General features: G+C 39.1%; 1 protein-coding gene across 11 annotated transcripts in view; it reads left to right on the forward strand.

Moving 5' to 3' along the window:
* CALD1 (caldesmon 1) overlaps window positions 1–22,983 on the forward strand; it is a 183,421-nt gene extending 160,438 nt beyond the window's left edge. For 7 of the 11 annotated variants that reach the window (XM_085230691.1, XM_085230643.1, XM_085230663.1 and 4 more), the window contains 9 exons: window positions 4,486–4,669; window positions 6,468–6,608; window positions 14,023–14,066; window positions 14,156–14,234; window positions 15,970–16,107; window positions 17,101–17,196; window positions 19,184–19,267; window positions 19,598–19,631; window positions 21,324–22,983. In XM_085230691.1, the coding sequence (XP_085086817.1) occupies window positions 4,486–4,669; window positions 6,468–6,608; window positions 14,023–14,066; window positions 14,156–14,234; window positions 15,970–16,107; window positions 17,101–17,196; window positions 19,184–19,267; window positions 19,598–19,631; window positions 21,324–21,355 (832 nt within the window). In that variant the 3' untranslated portion in view covers window positions 21,356–22,983. The remainder of the gene's footprint in view (window positions 1–4,485; window positions 4,670–6,467; window positions 6,609–14,022; window positions 14,067–14,155; window positions 14,235–15,969; window positions 16,108–17,100; window positions 17,197–19,183; window positions 19,268–19,597; window positions 19,632–21,323) is intronic. The other 4 variants (XM_085230698.1, XM_085230666.1, XM_085230679.1 and 1 more) reach the window with 3 other exon arrangements.
* The last annotated feature ends 1,051 nt before the right edge of the window (window positions 22,984–24,034 follow it).

The following is a 24,034-nucleotide window of genomic DNA, read 5'->3' on the forward strand; positions in this document are numbered from 1 at the left end:
AATACAGAGAGAGTCAGGCAGCACGGAGATGGAGTAGCAGGAAATGGTCCTTCCTTAGAACTACCCTGCATCATGACTGGGGTCACATCATCAATAACATGAGAAAAGATTTCTGAAAATATTTTTGTTGTGTTTTCATTTGTTTCACTTCCTGTGGGAGACAAGCCTTGGTGGCAACATGTAGATTTGAGTTTCCACTCCGTTTTTTCTTTTTCTGTTTTTCTTTCATGATTTCCAAATGTGTGAAGAAGGATGTCTAACGTAAGGCTTTGTTTGTAGCTTTCTTCTTGTTTCTGCATGAACACATCAGATACTCGTTAAGAAGCATTGTAACTTGGCTGAATCTCAGTGGTGATGACTGAGAAGAAAATAGGGTAGTGGAGGCTGAAGAAAAATCTTATCTGCATCTCATTTGTTCATGTCAGTCAGAAAATTGCAGGAAAAAAAAGGCATTTTAGGTCTTTCATTTCTCATCTCCCCTCCCACTTACCTTCCTCTCCATTCTCACACAGGAATGCAAAAGTGCTAAATATGAAGCAATGCTTTTTTTTCCACATTATTCTGACTTTTTTTGGCTCCCACAAACCACTTCTTTCCTTTTCCTCCTTGTCTGAAAGCTGGCAACTGTCTTCACTTCTTAGCACCAAGGAGGTACTTATGAAATTCTTCCTCCACCCAGCATCTCAATACTAATTTTTCATTGTTGACAGTAAGGAATGGAGATTCCCAGAATCTGCTGAGAACAGAGGATTTTGGGGAGATGGAGGAAAACAAGGAGAATTACTGCAGTTTCTTGTTTCCTGTTTCAGATTATGCAGAACAGAAGTGAAAGGCTCTGTGAGAATAAAATTAGCTAGAAACCTGAAGTGTTCTCCTTTGTAAGGAGGACACTTGAAGTCTTCAAACAAAAGTCCTAAGACTAGATTCTACCTTTGTTTTTTTTATGAGTTGAAAGCAGAGAGTAGCTGTCGATTTCTTTGGGGCTGTCTGCACTGAAGTCACTAAGGATTAAACTTTCTTGTGTACTCATATAAAACAGAGTGGTTATTTGTTAAGAGAAACAGGACAAATATTATCTTCTCAGTTCTTTTGAGTGTGAAGTATTCGCCCTTGCAAGTGATGCCTTTGTTATAGAGTCATAGAATATCCTGAGTTGGGAGGGACCCATAAGGATCACTGAGTCCAACAACAGGCTCCACACAGGACCACCCAAAAATTGGATCATTATGTCTGTTAGAAGGGACTTCTTGGATTTTTGCAAGTCTTGCAGGTCTGGCTGGGACAACCCGGACTTCATATAACAAGAACAATTAATTAGTTCATTAATTAGGTTCCTGGGATGTTTGTTACAGAGGTTGCAATCATGCAGTGAAGCGGGAAAGCCTTAAAAACAGCTTTTTAATGGCTTGGGCGGGATAGATGAATTGGATCTTTAGAAACACCTTGTGCCCCATTAAGGTTAATGGGTTTTTGTAATCTCTGCAAATGATATTAGAAATATTTCAGGCTAAACACCCAAAAGCATATCTCAAACCACAGGAGTTGGTCCTTGCTTTGTTCTTTGAGCAGCCTAAGTGAAAATTCAAATAGTTTCCAATGTTTTTTCTCAGTGTTTTAGTTTTATGTATTTTTTTTTAAATTAAAAAAAGACTTGAGTTCCTTTCTCTAATTATACATGACTACTTGATGCAAACCCTTATTAGTAACTACTCACAACCACACGACGCTTATGATGGAGGGTGATTTTATGGCTCTACTTCAATGGGCTGAGTAATTCCATGGCAAAAACACATTCGGGATTAGGACCTAGAGCAGAAAAGGACTGTGATGAAGTAATATTAGGGAAATGTATACTATGCAGCTATAACTCTAGAAAATCAGGTGTGACAATGTCCTGGGGATACAGAAGTTCACATACCTCTGGACATTTTTTCCTTTAGCTTTGCTTTGTGGTGCTTTGTGCTTTTTCTATATAGAAAAGCCTTTCTAAAACCAAATAAACACATTGCAAAATAAATGTCAGGTCTTACCACATTGGTGTTGAACTTTCACAGATGAAGTATAACAGCTGATACGCACATCACAATGTCAGTTTGGTTATGCTGTTTTACCATATGTTTTTTTAGTTATACAATTTCTAAATGATACATTCTGCCCTGCTGCAGCTGAGTTTTTTCCCAGTTGGTAATACCATGTGAGGGCAGAGTAATCTGTGTTAGCAGATCCTATTGCGATATTGAAACCACAGATAATTCAGCTCTGATCTTACAATCTGTTTTATATGGCTAACCCCATCTAGATGAGAGATCTATTTGAATGAAGAGTGCCTTTGCAGGATTGGGTGTGATTCAGCAGACTGCAAATTTATGTATTTGTTCTTCATGTTGTCATCTCTAATCTCATCATCTCTAACAGTTATTGTTATTGTTGGAACACTTGATTTGTTCCATGTTGTGACATTTAACTCCACAACACTGGTTCCATTAATGAAGTTATTAATATCCAACTTTTCTAAATGTCAACAGAGCAGAAAGATCTTTAAAAAAATCAGTAAGTACATTCCTTTTCTGTCCCTTGTGAATAGCACACTGATACCTCTGTGGTACCTATCACCTTGTCAGCAGTAACACTAAACATGCTTAGGGAGTAGACGTTTGACTAAACGCTGTTGTGGTAATTGTTTAAGTAGGTGATACTATCTGACTCTGTTGAGAGCATGCACTTCACCTATACAAATACTCTTTCCCCACCCTTCGCTCCTTTTATTCTTTCTGTCTGTCTCTCATATTACAGTTGGCTGTAAAACTTCGGGTTTTCTCTGTGGAAAGTTGTCGTTAATAAATAATTTCCACTTCCTTAATTAAAGTCATGTTTTCCCTGGAAAATGTCAGCAGAAGTTCTGATGAACCTTTCTATTCGTACAAGCTTGCTGAGTCCAAGTGATAGGTGCTTTAGATTACATAGGAACATTTTTAGGCTTTTAAAAGCATTTTAGGTTTTGAAACTGTAAGAGTCTCATCACTGTTTCCTTCTGTATCTGGTTTGGTCCCCAAAGATACTTGCTAGGAAAACGGCCACGCAGTCCACCTTTCACTGACCCAAACAGTTGGAAGTCACAAGGTACCAAATCTGAGCTATACAGTAGGTGTAGGAGGACAGTCCAGCCAAGACTGGCAATGTGCTTATGTCTTCAAACTGGTATGGGCCTGGTGATATCATGCTCCAAGAGAAAGATCGTCTTCTTCTCTGGCCTGACCGTGGAAGTTTGAGCCCTTGGCTTTCAGTGTTGTGATGCAGCAGTCAGAGTTGATTGTCTGGGTTCCAGGAAATCCAGAAGAATCGCCCCTTTCCTATCCCAAAAGACAGTACACATTGGTTTACCTGCTGAGGACTGGATCTTGAACATTTTCTTCGATGGGGAATTCAGATATTGCCACTGCATGGACTGTGCTTTGACTCTTGCTTTTAGTGGTGACACCAAGTTTCATCACTAGTAATATTGTGATGCAGAAAACCATCGCCTTCAGTCTGCTGTTTGTTCAGTAGGTCCTGACAAAGTTGCATACGGTGTTTCTTCTGTTCTTGTGTGAGAATTTTTGGGACCCACTTGGTGCAAACTTTGTAATATTCCAACATTGCCGCCAATGTTTACAAGGCATTGAAACAGCTATTCAGCTCCATAAACAGTTCCCTGGTCTGATTTGTGTGGATGCACTGATCAAGAAACACTTCACTTTTTGGGGTGACTACTGTGCATGGCTTCCCAAATGTGGCTTGTTTTTCATGTCACTGTCTCCATGCCCCACCCACCGCCTCACTGTGCTCACATCCACTGTTCGGTCTCCAGAAATGTTCAGCAAGCATCAATGAATGTCAGTGGATGCCATTTTTTCCTCATGGAGGAATTTGGTGACACCTTTGCATCATAGGCAACTCCATATCAGATGCCATTTTGTGAGACTACCCCTTTGCTGCCTCTGTCACACGACTGCAGATGTAATGGAACATTGTCAGGAAAGTTCAACCTCTACTGTCATACCACCAAAACCTGCCTCTGATGTCGTGGACCAACATCTTAAACCAGGAGGCATTACTTTCAGAGCAGGCCTTGTGTCTCCTCATGAAGATGCTGATAAGGTGCATCTTGCTGATGTTACCTGAGATGCTAAATATATAAAGCTTAGTTGTTGAGTTGTGATGAAAATGGAGGTGATATGAGATCTCAGGCAAGGTGGTCCAGCCCCTGTCTCAAGTTCATGAGCCTCCTTCCTCATGGCAGTGGATGGGAGACATGCTCCTCCAAGTGTCCCGACCTATCTGGCTCCTACCCCAAATGCTTTGCTTTGAATTTGATGGAGTTTACGAGGAGCAAAAGATCTTATAAGGGGTATCTTTGTGTTGCTGGTGAATGTGGGGCATCAGGTTGGCTCTGGCCAAGAAGAGAAAACTTGTGGTGCATTACCTTGTCTTTCCTTTCTTTCCCAGCCGCTCCAACTTGAAAGGAGCTGCAAATGCCGAGGCTGGCTCTGAGAAGCTGAAGGAGAAACAGCAGGAGGCAGCTGTGGAGCTGGATGAGCTGAAGAAAAGGCGGGAGGAGCGCAGGAAAATCCTGGAGGAAGAGGAGCAGAAGAAGAAACAGGAGGAGGCTGAGAGAAAAATCAGAGAGGAGGTAAGTGTAAAGAACAAAGTATTGCTCTCTGATTTTAATTCCTCATTTGCTTCCACTCGCCTCAGATTAGATGTAACTCTTTACAACAGTATCTGTACAGTACTGATACCTTTAGGCAAAGCAGTTAGTAAGGCTGGACATGGATGAATCTGCCTTTAGCAAAAGGGCAGAATAATACCATGGGAGACTTGCACATAGGTGAGGAAAGAATATGTGACAATGAAGGCAAGACCAAACTCAAACGAACATACAGTGCTTCTACTTCGTGAACCTGATACTGCCTGAGATCTGTGTGGGGATTTGCTGCTGGATTTTGATTCAGGTTTTGTCCTTTGTTTGAGCCCTCTATTTGGATCATGTACTCTATCAGAACGGCTGTTTCTTAGTCTGCTTCAGGAGATGGTCTATCGCAATGGATAGACCATATCTCAAATATGCCATGGGCATTAAAATTACCCCATTCCTCTAACCGACAGATTTAACTGCAAGCATGCTGTATTTCGTATCAGTCAACCACATCACATAGATATTCTATAGTGAGAACCCAAGGTAAAACATTCAGGATAACAAGAAAAACTGCAGTTTTAGCCTCAAGGAAGACAAGGCTCTAATAATGTCTTAATTAGTCAGGATGCCATCTACAGCAGCTACATATTTATACTCTTTTTGGGTAACATTTTGGAGACTCTTACAGCCACAGACTTCTTAATTTATTTTCAGTGTCTCTTTGATGTTGCACAACTTGAATTAGAAAGGATGTGGCAAAAATTCATCTGCTGCAGATGAACTGGAATGCTAATGTTATATACAGTTATGATGGGCAAGATCTCATTAGGAAGATATTTTTGCCTGTTTAAATATTGAGTACCCAAGCACATCTGTTTGCTTGTGCTTCCTTTGCCAAGAGACTTTATAAATAGAATTTTAAAATCTCTGGTGCATCATTAAGGAATCTTACTTGTTTGGAAAACAAATGGTGGAAGAATAATAATAGTGCTAGTAGATAAATGCCAATTGCTTTAACATGCTAAGCTCTTTATTGTAGAATTAAATAGATGCTGAAATTGCACAGTGACTTACTGTGTGAAAAAAGACTCTGCTAACCAGCACTCACAGTGGTTGTGCTTCAACTTGCAGTTCTGAAAGTAAAAACTCATGTTGTCTCTCTGGAGGGGAAACTATAAGCATTTCAAGTGCTTCACTTTTGGGGCATCTATCAATTTTTTCCACATTAAATATTATCCTTGGCACAATTGCTAGAGAAGATGGAGAAAAACAATAAAAAGGTGAAACTTGAGGGTACAGAGAAACTGAATTTAGGAAGCAAAATGAGACCATAGGATTTTTTGGTTCTTACATCATTTTAGACAAATAGTAGTCTGTACAAACTGGTTGACTAGTTCACTTCAAGTTAGTTTTTTCAGCTCATCTAAGTGTTCTTCAGAAATATTTTTAAATACAGATACCATTATGAAAATTTAACATTAAGTTTCTGAAATTGAACTCTTAATGAAATAATGTTTTTATAAATGTACTTTGTTCTCTGTAAGTGACAGTATTTGGCAGTAAATCTGATGACATCACTGTGAGGAGAGATTAAAGGAGCATGGAGTAACTGTCTTCTTCACTTAATACTATGATGTATTGTCACCAGCATGTTACTAGCATTCAGACAGCATTCACTGAACTGTTTTGGCTAGCATAAAAAATCTATTAGATAACCTGATAAATTTTTGCAGGACAGCAAAGCCTTGTAATGGTGATACAGTTTCTGAAAGAATAAATTAATACTTTTTAGGAAGAAAAGAAGAGGATGAAGGAAGAAATTGAAAGGAGAAGAGCTGAAGCAGCTGAGAAACGTCAGAAAATGCCAGAAGATGGCGTATCTGAAGAAAAGAAGCCATTTAAATGTTTCAGTCCTAAAGGTTCATCTCTGAAGGTAACCTCCCTGTTAACTTCTGTATAGTACTGAAAAACTAATGGGTGTTGTAGTCCTAATCAACTACCCAACACCAAAGCATTGTGGAAATACTTGATATCATACCTGGGCCAATGCTTTGAAATAGGTCTTAGCCTAAAACCTGCAGCTGAAGGACTTCATTCATTGGCATGATTGAGGATTAGAGACCCTTTCTAAAAATTGTCTAGCCTCGGAGTTACCCAGTAATGTCAATAATGTCCAAAAAGGTTCATCACCTTCAAGAGGAAATGGGAAATCAGAGTTGTGTTACTACACTAATTTCCCAATTTATTATCGAACTGATTTGTGAGCTGGGCAGAAAAGATCACAAATGTTCTTTGTCTTCTTCCATATCCATGATTACTCTCTTCATTGCCACATTACTTTGTCTTTAAGTATATTCAGCCTAAGTATCATTAGTTGAAACTGTCTCATATGGGAGGTCTGTGTTATGCCTAATCACTCTGAAACAATGTCTGGAAATACTGCGCTCAATTTCATTTTCTTACATAATATTTAAAAACAAAACAAAACCTTCTCTTGCTACAGGAATTTCTAAGTGGTCTTTTGTGGCCTGTATTATTTTGCATGTCAAATAAATCATTGAAATGATCTTTCAGCATGGAAGAGAAATCTCGGTGCCAGTGAAATTGTTGGGAATTTTGTTTTGGTATTTATTCTAGTCTCCTTCTCAGCTCAGGCCCAAACTACAGATCTCTTTATCATTTTGACCTATCTTTTTCTTTTTTTGCTTTTGAGGTTTTAGTAAAATAAAAATCCAAAATGTCTGTCAGAAAGGGCCATTTAGTAGGACCTAGGAGGAAAAAGAACCAGGCAGGAGGTTGTCAGATAGAAGCTTGCATCAGATCATAAACTGGATCTGCATGAGATGAAGAAATGCCATTCATGAGTGGCAAGCTGCATATTGTCAGAATGACATTTCTGCTTACAAAGTTCACTCTTCAAACTGATGTGGAGTTTCAGCCCTGTATGGTTTTGGGTCCTGTTCCAGCAAATACAGTGGCCAGATACTTTTGGCTGGACTTGGCTTTAACTCCTCAGGCACATCTGAACCTGAAATTTGAGGACAGAACACATACAGCTGTAAACGAAGGTTGCCAGACTTCACAACTCTATCCTATTAGATAAACCTGGTCTTGCAATTTTGGTTGCAAAAGACTGTGTCAGGAATGGACACTATAATTGCACAGCTTCTTCCCAGTCCTCCTGAGAGGGCTTCTTTTTCTTCCTTCTGTTTCTTAAGATGCCTTTTATGACATACATTTTGAGCTTTAGTTCACAGATGACTCAGAAGAGAGAAAATTATACTTGAAAATGAATAATAGCAAGATACAGATCATAATTTGGGGAAGAGTGGGACAAAACAGTGGATTTGGCAGGAGGTTCATAGCTTTCAGAGAACTTTTGGATTGCCGCTACTGAAAGTATTTTTAGAGGAAAGCTGGGATATTCCAAATGTTAAGCATTTGAGGTTCATTTTTTTCTTATGATAATTGCTGCTGCTTTTATAGCTTGGTAGCTAGAAGATTTTTTAATATTTTGTTACAAAAACTGACATATGCGACTCTGTACGACTTTTCTTTCTCTCAGTTTCTCTGGAAATTGGTGATACTGTACATATTTCAGTCTGGTGTCTGTGGGTGGCCAGAATATGTATGTAATACTGTTGATCTTCATGCCCCAAACAGTTTCTTGGCCTTCTGTGATCAATAGCTGAGGAGAAAATAATCTAGTTTTAATAACTTGGTGCCAAACTCTGTTTTTTTAGAAAAAAGTAACTGTCATCACCTTTTGTTTGGACAGATTTCTCCAGCTGGCCTAACCTGGTTGGTGTACAGCCTTTTCATTTGGTTGTTATATACTGACCAAGTTATCTTTTGACTGGTAAAGCATCTGGCACATATTTTCGCCCTTGATAAATGTATCCTCTGGTTAGATGTGTTGTGAATCATGTGAGAGCTATAAATGCTCAATTGTGGGTGGGCCATTGGAATTAAGAAAGAAAAAGATGAGATTTAGTATTAGAAGACTGTATGATGCATGTGCACATTCTGTCTTCTCCTAGATCTTTTTCTCCTGTGTTCTTTCTGATGTGGTAAACTTTAGGGAAGAAAAAGAAGTTCCTAGGAATGACTTAGGTGAAGAGAGCAAAATGTGTTTTTTATCGGGTGAACACAAGAACAAAGGAAAGAAGAGAGAAAGACTAAAAATATTATGGTATATTATCATCTTATGGATGGGTTAAGGGATTTTGCCAGTTAATTTTAGGGGAGTTGCAAGTGCTGGAGCCTGTGCAGCTTGGAGTCTTTCTAGAGAGGGCACAGGTGCTGGGTTTTTCCAGAGGGGACAGTAAGAAGGAAGGATGCAAAGTAAATGTAGGCTAGATTCATTCCTAGCTTAGGGACAGAGCAACTTGAATTTATTAAGGCTGTGGATTCCCCATGGGCTCTAGCTGCAGTACCAAATCTCTGTGCTGCTTCTGCTCTCTCTCTTTCTCTCTTTTTATTTCTTCTTTTTTTTGGTCTTCATAAGAACAAAGGAAAGAGTCTCTGGGCCACCCTTTGCTGCTCGCTCATCCCAATCTACCTCATGCTCTCTCTAGTTTAGTTCTCACAAATGGTGCTGCAGTAGAAGAATGAGATTTCCTGCCTACTCATTGTGTTCCTTTCTGTTTTAGAGAGGTTAATTTCTCATGTTTTGTTTTGAAAAGAGCATTATTGACATCTCGTTCTCTAGTCTAATCAGGAGAGAATAGGATATTTCAGTACTGATTCTCCTCTGGTGATGGTGGAGATCTCTACCACTACAGAACTGCAGTGGCAATTAGGTACTGAGGGGAGGAAGCGGCAGCAGGAGGCCAGGGGCCTGGGGATATCTCCTGCTTTTGCTGCAGAGATCTCCTGCCATGCATGGGCTGATGTGACAGCCAGCTTTCCACAAGGTAGCACTGGCAACTAAGAAACAGGACTTTTCAGGCTTGAAATTTTTTTTTTTTTTTAAAGACCTGTCTGCTCATATCTCATTGTTGCTCAGTATTTGAGAACCGACTAGAAAGAATTAGACTCGCTCAATCAGTGCTTTCTAGGAGACGATCTGTTCTTGCAGCAAGAAAACAGAGGGGCAAGGGCAGGATTTGTGATGCTTGTTTTTCTTTTCTTTGCTGCTGATAGCAACACTGTAATCTGCCAGGTAGACTGGAGTAAGTTGGCCCATTCTGCACAGATGCTGCTGATAGTGGGGGAAATAGCCCAACAGCTTAAAGAAGCAAAATAAAATGGGAGGCAAGGCTCGGGAGAAGCTATTTACTCCCGTAGACTACCAGGTATCACACAGAGTGGATTTCCACCAGGTTCTTCTATCTCTGAGACATGAGATGAAATTATAAGAAAGGGATTTCTGTTTTTATGTGTGTTTCTTCTTCCCTCTCTTTCTTGACACATTTTTTCTGAAAATAATTTTTCAGTATGTTAGTTTACAATAAATCTTCTTGCATGATATCCAATACACAATTTTAAATTCCTAATAATCATTTAAAAACTATGCGTGAAACAAACATTACTGGAAATATTTAGATGGTACGTGTTTCCCATGTCATTGGCTCAAACTGTGTGTTAACTCATTCCTTTTTCATTCAGTTTCTGTTCTTGGAGGATGTACAGATGGAACAGAGCACACTTTGATTCCCACACTTAAATTGGATTTTTAATAAGCAACTTCTTGCACAATCAGAGATCAAAATGCATCTATAAAATATCTAATGTGTATAAATGCATACCTATATTGTTCTGTAACATCATGCTTATTTCTTGCCACCTGTGTGTGCTATCCCTGTTGAGAAAGGCCCCAGTCAGCTGTAAGACTGTTTGTTTTGCATTTATGTCCATTGATGGCTGCTGCCGTGATTAGGGCACCTCGAAGCACTGAATAGGATGGAAACCATGGTGCAAGTTACTGCTTTGTAGGGATGCAGTTAAATGGCTGGGTACTTTTGTTGACACACAGTTATCATCAAGCTGTAGGCGGGAGCCAGTTCCTAGGCAGGAGAGGGTTTCATTTCATCTAAATTTACCAGCAGAAGAGAAGATATCCATCTAAACATTTTGTTGTCTAGTCTGGGCTGGACTAAGGAGTCAGCCTTTTTGGACAAGCAGATCCAAACTTCCTTAGGGTGAAGTGAGATCTTCTGTCTCTCAACTGACTATAGAGGGTAAAATGAGTAGTTTGGACTAAATGCTAAAATTTCAAGCAACCAAGGTTAGGTGGGAGAGATGCAGCATGAGATCCCATGTTCTTTTTCTCTGTTTGTAGTTTAATTAGAGACTGGTAGGTTGACTTTTCAAAGTATGTGTGCTTTGTGCTAGAGGTATGGAAAGTATTTCATGGTGACAAAACATAGTTCCAAAGTGTTTAACAGGATTCTTTTTATTTCTTATCACATCTTGTGATAATCACCTTGCATTCCTTGTTTGTCTTACAGATCTATTTTGTAATATTGTTCACTGTATGTGTCAAACATTTAAAATTATTTGCATGGAATTTGTGTGCTGTGCAGTAGTACATAAACTTTAGATATTGCTGTGCAGTCTAAATGTATTTGAGCTGTATGAATCTGTGTGCACAGGTGTGTTTGCAATATATTCTTCTGTGCATGGCATGCAGAACTTTGATGCAAATGCTCTACAAAACAAGCCCTTATCTGAATGTGCAGAAAATGTGTTACCCATCCACACAAGGCACATGCTTCCTCAGGAAGAGAATCATGTCCAGCTCTCACAGTGACTTCCTAACTACTCTCCCGTTTACCTTAATTTCTGATTTGCTTCCCCATCCTCCTGTTCTGAGCAGTTCCCAGCCTATTTTTGATACCACGGCAAGTGCTCAGAGCATTGTTGTTTCCAGAGGGTAAGGAATAATTCCATGTCATGTTACTATGACCTCTTCCCCATAGGCTGTTCTCCTAGCACCCATGCCAGCCAGGTTTTCCTGCTGTATGGAAATGTCTCTCCTTTATGAACATAAGAAGTTTCTATAGACTCTGGTGTAGCTTTTAAGGTCTGTCCCTTTTGTAAGACTTCAAGTGGAATCTGAGTTGATCTGAACTAGAAGAAGCTGTAATTGATTTATAGTGTTGTTACCAGGAGCTCTGGTTCTTTGGGATATTCCTTATCACTCTTCCTACAAGCCAGTGTTTCACTGATGCAGCTGTGGGATTTACCCCTGCATGCAGAGAACAGGAGAAACCAACGGCTCTCATTGATACAACACATATTTTGGTTACTGCTGTTTATGGCCCAGAAATCAGTGCTTTGGGAAACTTTTCATACTATACCATAATCGAGGTGAGGTGAGGTGATGTGTTTTAACATCATAAATCCATCTAGTCGCTTTAAATGAAACAATTTAATTGCTTTATTGCAATGCTGGCTATGTTTCTTTCGGGAAAAACTAACTTACTCACTGTGAGGATGGAATGGGAAGAGCTGCCGATCTGCATCCCTGCTTGTGTGCATGCGTGCTGCAGTGCTCTGCAGCTCCTCTTTGGTGTATTGCTGCCATCTTGTGAGAGTGAAGCAAAACAGCTGGTGCATGTTCAAGCAAAAGCCCATTTTTCTGCCTCGGACTGCATTGAGATCTTTTTTGGTAACTAAAACTCCATAAATTACTCTGTAAATTGTATGTATTTGTATGTTAAAACTTTAGAGTTGCTTTCGAGATGGATGTGACACTATCTGGAGAGTTTTTCCAGTTGTCTTATTGGGCAAATTCTACACTGCTGTGAAACACCTGAGTTTTTGGTCATATGATCTAAAGAAGGAAAACGTGCATGCCCTTTGATGGGATTGGTGTATGACTGATGAGTCTCATACAGGTTTAATGCTAAAGGGCGCCGAGAAGACCTTGTAAAGGAAAGGCTCTCATTGTCACTATTAAAATGATTTGAGAATGGGCAACAGATACTGAGAACAGGAAATCCCTAGGAGTATGACCAGGCTAATTAACAGTCATTTCTATCCCTGGAGTGGCATGTTTTTTGTACTCTTACATGAAAGTATAGAGCCTGAGACAAGAAATTGAACAACATAATGTGGAAGAGACTTGAGGAAGTTGATTGTTTAAAGTACTTCTGACCCAGAATGCAAATATATTCCTCTATCATGAAATGTTTTAAAACTTCATTTAGGGAGGTAGTCTTCATGTTTTCAAATTTTCAAGAGTTTTGGCATTAGTTTTATGATACCTTCCTGATTCTTTTCCCCTGGAAATGCTATGATACTTTCCTATATGTGGAATAGAAAATGATGAAATGTAAGATATCAGTTTGTATAGTAGCAGCTGGTAGGTATCGACTCCACAGTGACACTGCTGAACATGAGAAGTCTGATGCTTTTTTTTTGAGCTCAGATTGTTGATGCCTTGAAAAAACATACATGAGGAAGAGTACGTGGCTGAGCTCTAAACCTGGACGAGTCTGATATCTCTCAGACAAACTTTATTAAATTTGCTGTCTCCCTCAAGAGGCATATGCCCATATGGAGGTGATATGTGGAAATTTGGCAGACTTTGTGAATATCAACCCCTTTCATAAGGACAGAGCACAGCCCTGCAGAAAAGGATTTGGGGTCTTAGTAGATGGGATGCTGGATATGCGCCAGCAGTGTGCCCTCACAGCCCAGAAGGCCAACCGTATCCTGGGCTGCATCAAAAGAAGTGTGGCCAGCAGGGTGAGGGAGGGGATCCTGCCGCTCGGTTCTGAAGTGGTGAGACCTCACCTGGAGTACTTCATCCAGATGTGGAGTCAGTCACGTGGAATACAGGAGAGATGTGGACCTATTGGAGCATGACCAGAAAAGGGCCACTGAAATGAAGGAATTTAAGGAAGAAGTTTTTTACTATAAGGATACTGAAGCACTGGAGCAGGTTGTCCGAAGAGGTGGTGGATGCCCCATCCCGGGAGATACTCAAGGTCAGGCTGGACGTGGCTCTGAGCAACCTGATCTACCTGTGGGTGTCCCTGTTCGTTGCAGGGGGGTTGGACCAGATGGCCTTTAAGGGTCCCTTCCAATTCAAACAATTCTATGATTCTATAAACTTCTTTCCTTTCTGCATTGCTGAATTTAAACTCTTGTTACAAATGAAACACCACGGAATACACATAATACAAACACATTAATGCAGAAAATTACACCCATTCTTAATGCATCTGTTGAGGCTCCCAATTACAAAACTCTGTGTGTGTCTGTGGTGATCTCTGTTGAAACTCATCTCTTTTAGATTGATCTTTTGTCATTTAAGATGGTGCTTTATCCTGGCCTTGTATTTGTTGCCTGTGTATTACCTTTAAATTTGTAACTCTTGTTTTTTTCTCTTCTAGATAGAAGAACGAGCAGAATTTTTGAACAAATCCGCTCAGAAGAGGTAAAAAAAAAATCCAACAGATTGTAGATTCGGTCAAAATGTTTAATGAGAGTAAATAATAATTTCTTTCTCTTTTCTGCTCCCTACAGTGGTATGAAACCTGCCCACACAACAGCAGTTGTCTCAAAGATTGACAGTAGACTTGAGCAATACACTAGCGCAGTTGTGGTAAGTTAATTCCAGGTCACAGTTAATGACTTTATTTACTAATGGCTTTTGAGATTCAATAATCACCCTATATTTTACTGTTTAAAAATATCAGGTGTTTTTTTTTCTTTTCTTTTCTTTTTTTTTTCCCCAGAAGCTCTTTTCAAAGAGACTCCAAAAGCAAAATGCTTGGGGCATGCCAATACCTAACCTATATATATACAATTAAATATAATATTTGATTCTTGTCTTCCCTTTCAGGCTACAAAATATACTGTCTGCTTTGTAAGCTTGGAGAAGCTCTTGAAGGATTCAGTCAACATCTCTTGAGTGATATCTGTATCTAGGCTCTCGGCAGAGAGATGATAGTCATCCTGAGCTAATTTGCCTGAGGTCACTTAGCAGCTTAATTAGGGGACCAAGGAACTGGGCTTGTTTTGCTTACTGCCACTTCAGAGTGAAAATCTAGGGCAGAGAGAGACACTTCAGTGAATTAGGAAGATACAAAGTGACAAAGGAGAAACAGGTTAATACTAATAAAGTAGGATTCAACCCCAGGTGTTTTTGACAGCTAATAATGTTCTTTTAAACCAGAATATATGTATTTTTCTTTTCATAGTTCAAGAAAAAGTAGTTTTTTATTTGCTTGTTTATGAACTACTTTTGTGAACTACTTTTGTAAGTCAGTGAGTACAAGTAATGTGCAAGCCACTGGTTAATGCAGCAGAACTGAGGTGATAATTATAATGGGAATAAAAAGATTATTAAAAGGGATATTATGCTGATAGCTCATATAGGTTTCTCCTCTTATCAAGGCTGTGTTATAAAAAATGTTCAAGCATTTTGAAGAGAAGGAACAGGCTATGTTTGACCTACTTCTTTTGGTAACCATGCAAAAGACAAACTTCCAAAAAACCCTAAATCAACACCAACCCCACCACACTCCTAAAAAGTCGACATAATTCCAAATATAATGTAATGACTTAAATTTGCCTCTACAATCTCAAGCTGTGAGGTTAACTTCTCTGGGGCCGGTAAAGCGAATCTAATGATGGATGGTGAAGTCTCTTCTGCATAACGATTTCCCTACTGATGTCAGTGAAAGAGACATACTGACAGTATGTCAAGTATGACATACTGGTATGGGTACCGGTAAGGGTAGATAACAGCAAGACAAGGGGAAATGGTTTTAAGTTGAGGGAGAGAAGATTTAGGTTGGATATCAGGAAGAAGTTCTTTACAGAGAGAGTGGTGAGGTGCTGGAACAGGCTGCCCAGAGAGGTTGTGGATGCCCTGTCCCTGGAGGTGTTCAAGGCCAGGTTGGATGGGGCCCTGGGCAGCCTGGTCTAGTATTAAATGGGGAGGTTGGTGGCTCTGCATGTGGTAGGGGGGTTGGAGATTCATAATCCTTGAGGTCCCTTCCAACCCTGGCCATTCTGTGATTCTGTGATATTTGAGTGGTATGACTCAAAAGAAGACAAATCAAAGCATTGGAGCAGTTACATTCAGATAAGTGCTTTTCTGCAGCCTTTAGAGGTGTAAAAAATGCAAAAGTCTGCATGTTTATAGTTTTCATAGCCTCTTGTGTCAAAGGTGCCTGACCAATGGTAAATTAGAAAGAGTCTCAGTGGCATCTTTCAGCAGGATCTCCTTTCTCCATCTTTGCGTGGCCATTGCTAGAACTTACAGCTACTGCATTACACAGCGCTTACTGCAAATTTGGCTCTTAATGCCAACTGCCTCAATTCTTTTGCAGGGCAACAAGGCTGCAAAACCAGCCAAACCAGCAGCCTCTGACCTTCCTGTTCCAGCTGAGGGTGTCCGTAATATCAAGAGCATGTGGGAGAAAGGGAATGTTTTTTCATCACCTGGGGGAACAGGAACACCAAATAAGGTATGTATTTAATTTCAAGTGGTGATTATACAGAATTCTATCATGGGCCTTATCTTACAGTTCATGTTGAATAAACCTGTCTGCTCCTCTTGGTATCACTAGTGAAGAATATCTCAAAGGATCTTGAAATCCTCAGAAGTCCACAAAATGATGTTGCTGCAATATTGGGTGTAATGGAAGAATTTAGTGACACACTGTGATAAGTTATGAGACATTCCAGAGTCACATCAGATATCTTAGACAAATTTATCTGGGTAGTTCAAGCTGGGTACAAAGAAATTCTTTGTGATGGGAAAGATTCTTTCTGGGGGCAGAGTAGGATTAAACAGACAAACTACTGATGTTTTATAGATCATGGATAGAAGCATTTGTGAGACATTAATCTATTCTACATAAATTCTTAAAGCCAGATTTCCTTTCTATAAATTTATGTGAGCTGATGAGGATTCATCTCAGCTGAAAAGTCAAGCCATAGACTAAAGGAGAATACTTACAAATAGCAAAGAAATTTTGGTAATTTGTTCTAATCTTTTAAGATTTCTTTAAAAGATAGAAATTTTTGGCCAGTTTACTCCTCTATTATATGTTTTTTGAAAAAAAAAAAAAAAAAAAGATTGACAAACCAAAAATCTAGGCAAAATAACTTGTTGGTGTCCCTTCTTCCTTAGGCTATTTTTTTTCTCCTTAGAGATTGAAGTTACAACCGAAATAGAATGTTTGTGTCTGAGGTTTATTTTTGGGTTTATCTTAGTTAGCACTTAAAATGAAAATGATTCTGTCAGACCACATTTATCTTTAATGAAAACTAGAGGGAAGCAGTACTGTGTAGTTCATAGCGGCAGTATCTTCAGAGTAGACAGGATGACTCTCGGCCATAACCTCCGTGAGGATTTCTATATTAAAGGGGTTTGGCTTTGCTTTTAAATCCAAACCATTCAAAATATATCAAAAGCTATTCTGAAAGTCTTCTGATAAGATTTTACTATTTTGTAGGAAACTGCTGGACTGAAAGTTGGTGTCTCCAGTCGTATCAACGAATGGCTAACCAAGACCCCAGAGGGTAATAAATCACCTGCTCCAAAACCTTCTGTAAGTTAACCTGCAACAATCTCTTAAGTAGCTGGGTTCTCTCCTGGGACAGAAGTATTGACAGTGCTTCCTTAATTGACTAATGGTCTTTGGAGGAACATTACTGTCCATCCTCTCTTAGAAGCTCACAGTGGCCCTCTCACTGTTAATTCTTGGACAGTCAGAAAAGAGGACAGGGAACAGGGTGATTCTGATCTTAAAACTGAGGGGTGCTTTAGAGACACAGTGCTCCCCTAGCAAAGAAGGACATTTCTGTCTGTGAAGGCCTTGTTAATTCAGAAATTACCAGACATAGACTTTGAATGAAACACTTGTGCTTTGGCCTTTGCCCCATAAAAATCTTCTGAGTAATTTTGTAGATGTAGCTGAAATACTGTAATCCTTTTAGGGCGTAAATGTCATTCCTAATGAAGGCTCTTTAGCCTGCCTATTTCTTCAGCAAGAATCAGAGCAGAAAATGTGAACAAATTAGTAAAGTAAGAAAATGAGAAGCAGCAGTGTAGATAAGGAAAGGAGCAGAAATAGGTAATTGTTGGGTAGGTAAGGGCAGAGATGAGGAACTGAGGCACTAGGTGTACAATTCCCCAAGGGGAGTGGAAAGACATCATTCATTGTGTTAATGATTCAGCCTTGGTCTTTTATTAAGTAAGTGGTTTCTTCCCGTATCTTTGTGTAGTTTATTTCTGCTAGTTCACTTGCCCCTTATAAAAGATGCAGTTTGACATACACTTTCTTCATTCATGTGCTTATTTGTACCAAAGAACAACTTGCAATTTGTGGTATTGTCCCTTAAGTTCATATTTACTGATTACTGCATAGATATTGTGTCCTCATGGAAAGTAATAAAAAAGAAAAGAAGTCATTATGGTGGCTCTATTTAATTGCAAGTACTGAAAACCAGTACAGAATCTGCCTCCAGATTTTCTAAGTTTCATCTTTTAGATAACACAAAATTATCCTCTAGTTTTCTCCTCAGACAACTGTTTCTATCTATGTCTTCATTTCCCTCTTTCTCAATAGATTGTTCTTTCTTCTTTCAATATCTCTGCTTGAAGAAACCTGCAGTCTTCCTCCTCTTCTTTGTGGGTCTCTTTTCTAAGTTGGTCAGGTAAATCTGCCCGTAACTGACCTTGAAGAATGCTATATATCTGTGTGATTTTTATTTTTTATAAGGCTAAGTCAAAGGGAAACCTACAGTTCCATAGTTTCTAAATAACTCCCCACCACATTCCCTCACATTAATAAATAAATATTTTGAAGTATTTGAGAGCAGACATGCAAACAGTTCACTGCAGTTTTGCTACCTCGTTCTCCCTCTATTACTGCAGAACACACTTAATGGGGTACAGCATAGGCTTCAGGTCTTAACCATATCTGGTTAATCTATGACTTCACTGCTGGGCTCAAACAACTCTTTTAGAGGTGTTTGTGCATCACTAAGCATTTTCCTTTGCTAAGTAGAAATCCTCCTGGGCAAAAACTCAATGGACATTATACAATGGAAATTCAAATGGACATGAATGACTACTGTGTTAAATCTTGAAATGTTTATTTAAGAATGTAGAGAAGGATCTGTATGAAAATCTAACTCTATTTTTAAATTATTATTTTAATGAAATATTTTGATTGTGATTTAACATACTGAGAGAAACTTCCTTAGAATTCCTCTTTAACTGAAATGTTCTTTCAAAGAATTATATTTTCCTTAAAAAAGTAACTTTTCATTGTACTGCCTGGGATGAAAGTAATACATTGCAGCCTGTCTGTGAAAAAACAGATAGATGCAGCAAGACTGGATTTGGTGTTTAAGCATGTGTACACAAGGAGAGATTTATACTTGATAAACAATATAATATTTACCATTTGTAGATGGTCCCCTACTCTTCTTGTGAAGAAGTCACATTCTAACCTTTCCTTTATCAAATTAAGATAAACCTGAACTAAAGCTTTTTTGTTGTTGTTCTCTGACATTAATTTAAAAATACAGGACTTAAGACCAGGAGATGTATCCGGCAAACGTAATCTCTGGGAGAAGCAGTCAGTTGAAAAGCCAGCTGCTTCTTCTTCAAAGGTAACACATTTGCACATGGTTAAAATGTTGATATCTCTGTGTGAAGCTTTTTGTGGGGTGGGGAAGGCACTGTTAGCCATACTGTCAGTCAGTTGGAATTAGACCTCTACATGTCTTGTGTTATCCATGTACCTTCTTATCTATAAAAGTGCAGTTCAGTGAGGCACCATAAGCCATAGATAGCACGTAACTTTTATATTTCTATTTGGAAGAACTGAGTTGTGCTTGGAACTACGCCCTTAGCATTGGGATGATTTTTTTCCCCCTATTATAAATAACTAAATTTTCCCACATTCAACTTCAATAAGGGGTTATTACTTTTTCAAACAGGTAACAGCTACGGGGAAAAAATCAGAGACTAATGGTAAGTAATTCTAATAATTCACCCACCTATTAAAAAGAAAAAAATGTTTGTACAGACATTTTTGTACAGACACTACAGTTCCAGGTTTTTAAAACACTACAACTGTTAACGTTGATGAGAAAAAAAACACCTTTTTTTTCCTTTGCCAAAAAAAGGGGGAAAAAAGCTCCATTGCAGCATCACCAAAATATGGCTACTGTTTTGAGAAATAACGCTGAAATGTCTGGGAGGGCTGAGTACAAGAAGCTCTCTAGCCACGTTTGCCAGTATTGTGTGAGTGACATCGCATCAAATTTGCTACAGCTGCACAGCATCATTAAACTAAGAGGTCTGATGAACGGGATGGTCATTTAACTAATTGCAGCAAATACCAGGCATCTGGGAAAGGCTCTTTTAAAGGCTGCAGAGAGAATGGATATGCTTTTCACAAGTGGAAAGGGAGAATACAAAAAGCAAAGCTATTGTGGCTGCATCATTTGAGCAAAAATGGAAGATCTCAGCATTGCTGAGAACAAGCCCTGCATCTGATTTTAAGTACTGCCACTGGGCAATAATGAAGCTTGCTGAAAACTCTGCAGTGTTTGTGTTTGAAAATTCACCTTGCTGGTCACAAGTCCCATCTGTTCTGGCACATTCAGATGGGGACAGAGCTCAGATGCACTCAGCAGTGTCACTGGTTTTGTTGGAGCTGTGCATTGGTCTTTGCAAGACAAAAAGAGTCTTACTACTGTCATGTTGAAATTAGTAGTCTAGGAAACAACTTAGCTATAGGTCAATAAATCAGTGAAATTCTCCTCCTAGCTTGTATGCGTTCTTTTAATTTTTTGTTTTAATCTAAGACTCTCCAAAGAAAACCAGTTAGAGGAAATATATGTGCCTAAGGACCACTTGGGAAAAATGGAGATTTACTGGTCAGTTTAATAGCATTAAGATACCTTGCAATATCCCTTGATTTTTTTTATTTTTTTTTTTAATTTTTTTCATTAGGAATGAAATGATCAAATGTAAAAACCTTTGCTATGTTTCTTTTTTACACATTCTTCTTCATCTTCATTTGTGAAGCAAGAGCTGTGCTATGCTTATGGATGATTTTTTGTCAGCTTGGAACTGCACAGAAATAGAATTGTCTTCCACCTTCTCTTCTTTTTCAAATTGTAGTGTTCAGAGGGTTTTATTCAGGCTTCCTCAGTGTTAGCGCAGCTCTGTTCCTGTAGCTGTGCCATTGAAACCCCGCAGGAGCAAGCCAGCTGAGCAGAAACAGCAATGCTGAGCCCTTCTGTGGGGCTGAGATGAGGGCTTCAGCAGAGGAGTAGCAGTAGAAGGATTTCAACAGTTGGATTTCTGTTTTTCTGTGGACTTGGAGTGTGTGTGCCCAGCACTGTAGCTTTTTATGGTAGCCACCCACTCATGGCTTGGGAGAGGTAATGTGCTGGGTGCAGCATGCACTACCTTTGTGGTGGGAAGCTCCTGGGCTGCTTCCTAGGGCTGCTGGAGATGAGAGAGGCATCCCAGTGAAAACGTGCTTGCCTTCTTGGAGACCATCTCTGAGAGAACCCAATACCCAAGCACAGCAACATCCCAGTCATGTCCTGCCTTCTGCCATGCTATGCTGCGTGTAAATCTAGTCATGCCCTCTCTAGTTCAGAGATACTCGGGTTATTTCAGGCCATCTTTAATCTTTCTTTCTCTCAGCAGGTTTGAGACAGTTTGAGAAAGAACCGTAGAAGGCTACTAAAGACGCTGGACCAATCAGTTGGGGAAAAAAAAAGAAAGAAAAAGTGCTAAATTGTTCTTTTTATATTTATGTTTATTTACCAAAATGTCTTTTTGCATTATCCCATTTAAAACCATGTATATTAGCACTATATTTAATAGTCAATCTAGACATTCATCATAATAGTACTGCCTTTGCACAAGAACCTTTATTCCTAAAGAAACCCATGCTGTGAAATATACAGACTCTCCTACTGACAGTTGTAACTATGGATCGGAACAGTGATTTCAGCTGGCATAAGAGGTCAACCCAAAATGCATTTAAAATGAAGTTGCTCAAGAAAGGTGTGCAGTAAACCTATGAAAACAATGGTTACTTTTGGAATACAGAAGTCTTTCCTTCTGCACTTTAGACTGAGGCATGGAAGAAATATCTTTAGTTGACAATGTAATGTTTTCTGTAAGTTGCCCATGTCATGAGAAATACTGCATCAATAACTTGTTTAATTTTTTGTTTTATACTTTTTTTTTTAAAGTATCAATTTTTCCATTCTAGTTTAAGTTAATGCATAAATTTGGATGATTATGTTAGCTGACAGCGGTACTGATATTTCTTTTTGTTGTTAGTGACTAGTAATTGATTGCAACTTAGAATATATACACACATAGCTTCACAAAGTTTAGCCTAAAGGCACTACTAACAGTAGAATGCTTTAATACATGCTAGAGTATTATATTTAGTAATAAACATACATAATTAGCCAATATCACAGCTTTAAAAAGATAAAGACAAAATCACACACTTTCCTATAGTAAGATTTCATAATTGCCATTAGAGGTATGGCAAGATAAGTTTTAAAAAAATTTAAATGTCAATTGCCCAGGAATGGGTAATTAAAAAGAAAGTTATAGTTTTTAAAAGAGGAAAAGGTAAGGGTATAGAGGGTCAAAAATAGGTCACTTGTATAAAACATTGTAGTTTAATTTATATAAAACTACCATAATTAAAAAATAAAATAAAGCACAGTTGGAGCTTGTTTCAAATGACTGTACACTAAATCTTGCCATTCATCAGTGCCGTACACCAGGTCCACCTAAATGAAGTAAACCTCTATCTTTGTAGTGCTTCTTTTTAACTCTCTCTCCCAAATATCTTCTTTACAGACGTTTTGATTTGTATATAGTAAACACGTGGCTATAAGATGTCAGCTGGGTTTGAATGTACATGCCATACAGTTTAGCATCGACATCCTACAGTGTATGGATGGCATAAACTGAGCAGCTGAAGTAGCCCCCGAGTGTGTTGTTAACAGCTTTGTTGTGCATCGAAACTAGCGGGATCTCCCTTTCACCACTTCCATCTCTTACAGCATCTGACTTCTTCTTAACAGAGAAGAACCCGAAGATGAGCTTCCCTGCTTGGCTGAAACATCTTGTTTACATAGAGATGCGTGTAGTTATCTGTAGGGGGTGAAACTATGCCTGACATTGTCTATGAGTTGTCATGTTTTTTGTTTGGGGGTTTTGTAAACACTCTTCTGAGTCTTTCAAATACATTTGATAGCTGCAATAAAAATGATTTGTTCAAACAATGTATTCTGAAACCGCATTCACAATAAATGGAATATTTCCATCAGCAGCCCCCTGTTTGTTAATGAGTAGGAATTGCAACAGTTGTTGTGACTGAGATAGGAATCCCCTCTAAGGCCGTGTGAAACAAGGTGTCATTGCCACGAAGCTGGAGGGATGCATTTCCTGGTACACCTAGTACACATCCTACACCAGACAGCTATGTACTCTGGTACATCATGTACTTCGAAATCATCAGCTTTACTGTATGTAATCTTCAAGGGAAAAAAAGAAAAATCTTAAATATCACATTTGCCAGTGTGAGACAACATCCAGAAGTCAACATGCCCAGCAAAGCAGGTACTTGACCTCATGGCATGGCATCTGCGTTGTGAAGTGTTCTCTGTGTGAGCTGCAGCGTTTGCAGTGTTTCTCCTGCTTCCTTGGGTGAGGCACCCCGGGGGGGATGTGCTTCCAAACCTGGATGGAGTAATGCTTTTCCTCGTTGCTGGGAAATTTGCTCCCAATTAATGTGTCTTTTTAAAATTATTTTTATTTTTTAATTATTTATTTTTTTTTCCTGAGAGCATGGAAGTGTGCTGGCTACAATCAGTTTTGCTTTTAGGAACACACTGTCATACAAGTGGTTCCTGTTTGTCCCCTGGACTGGCACCACCTCCCCATGGCATCTGCTGCAGAGAAATCCCTGTGATGGGTCAGTGGCATTGTGTGTTGTGTTGGTATTTTGATGCTACGGTGAGGAGATGATTTTTGAGACACTACCCAATTGGCACCTTAACTCATGCCTTACTGTTGCTCACCTGGCATTCCAGTCAGACTTTCTGTTGTTAGTGTGCTGAATGCCACAGAACAGACTTTTAAATTCAGCCTTTGCTTTGGCCTAGTATCATCTATCTGAAAACATTGAAAGCAATTTTGAGTCTACTTCAATGCCTGCGTTGGTGTTTTTAAATAAAATATATATTTTTTGTATTCATCTTAGATAAAGCTAGAGCCTGTTTGGATATATTGCTACCAGCAGAACTGCAAAAATCTAACTTTGTTTGAGATTTCCAGAACCTGTGTTCTGCTGGGTGTATTTTCTTGTGAGTTATCACTGC

This window comes from Meleagris gallopavo, chromosome 1 (assembly GCF_905368555.1).
Source record: "Meleagris gallopavo chromosome 1, MGAL_WU_HG_1.1, whole genome shotgun sequence".
In the NCBI taxonomy this organism is placed as follows: Eukaryota; Metazoa; Chordata; class Aves; order Galliformes; family Phasianidae; genus Meleagris; species Meleagris gallopavo.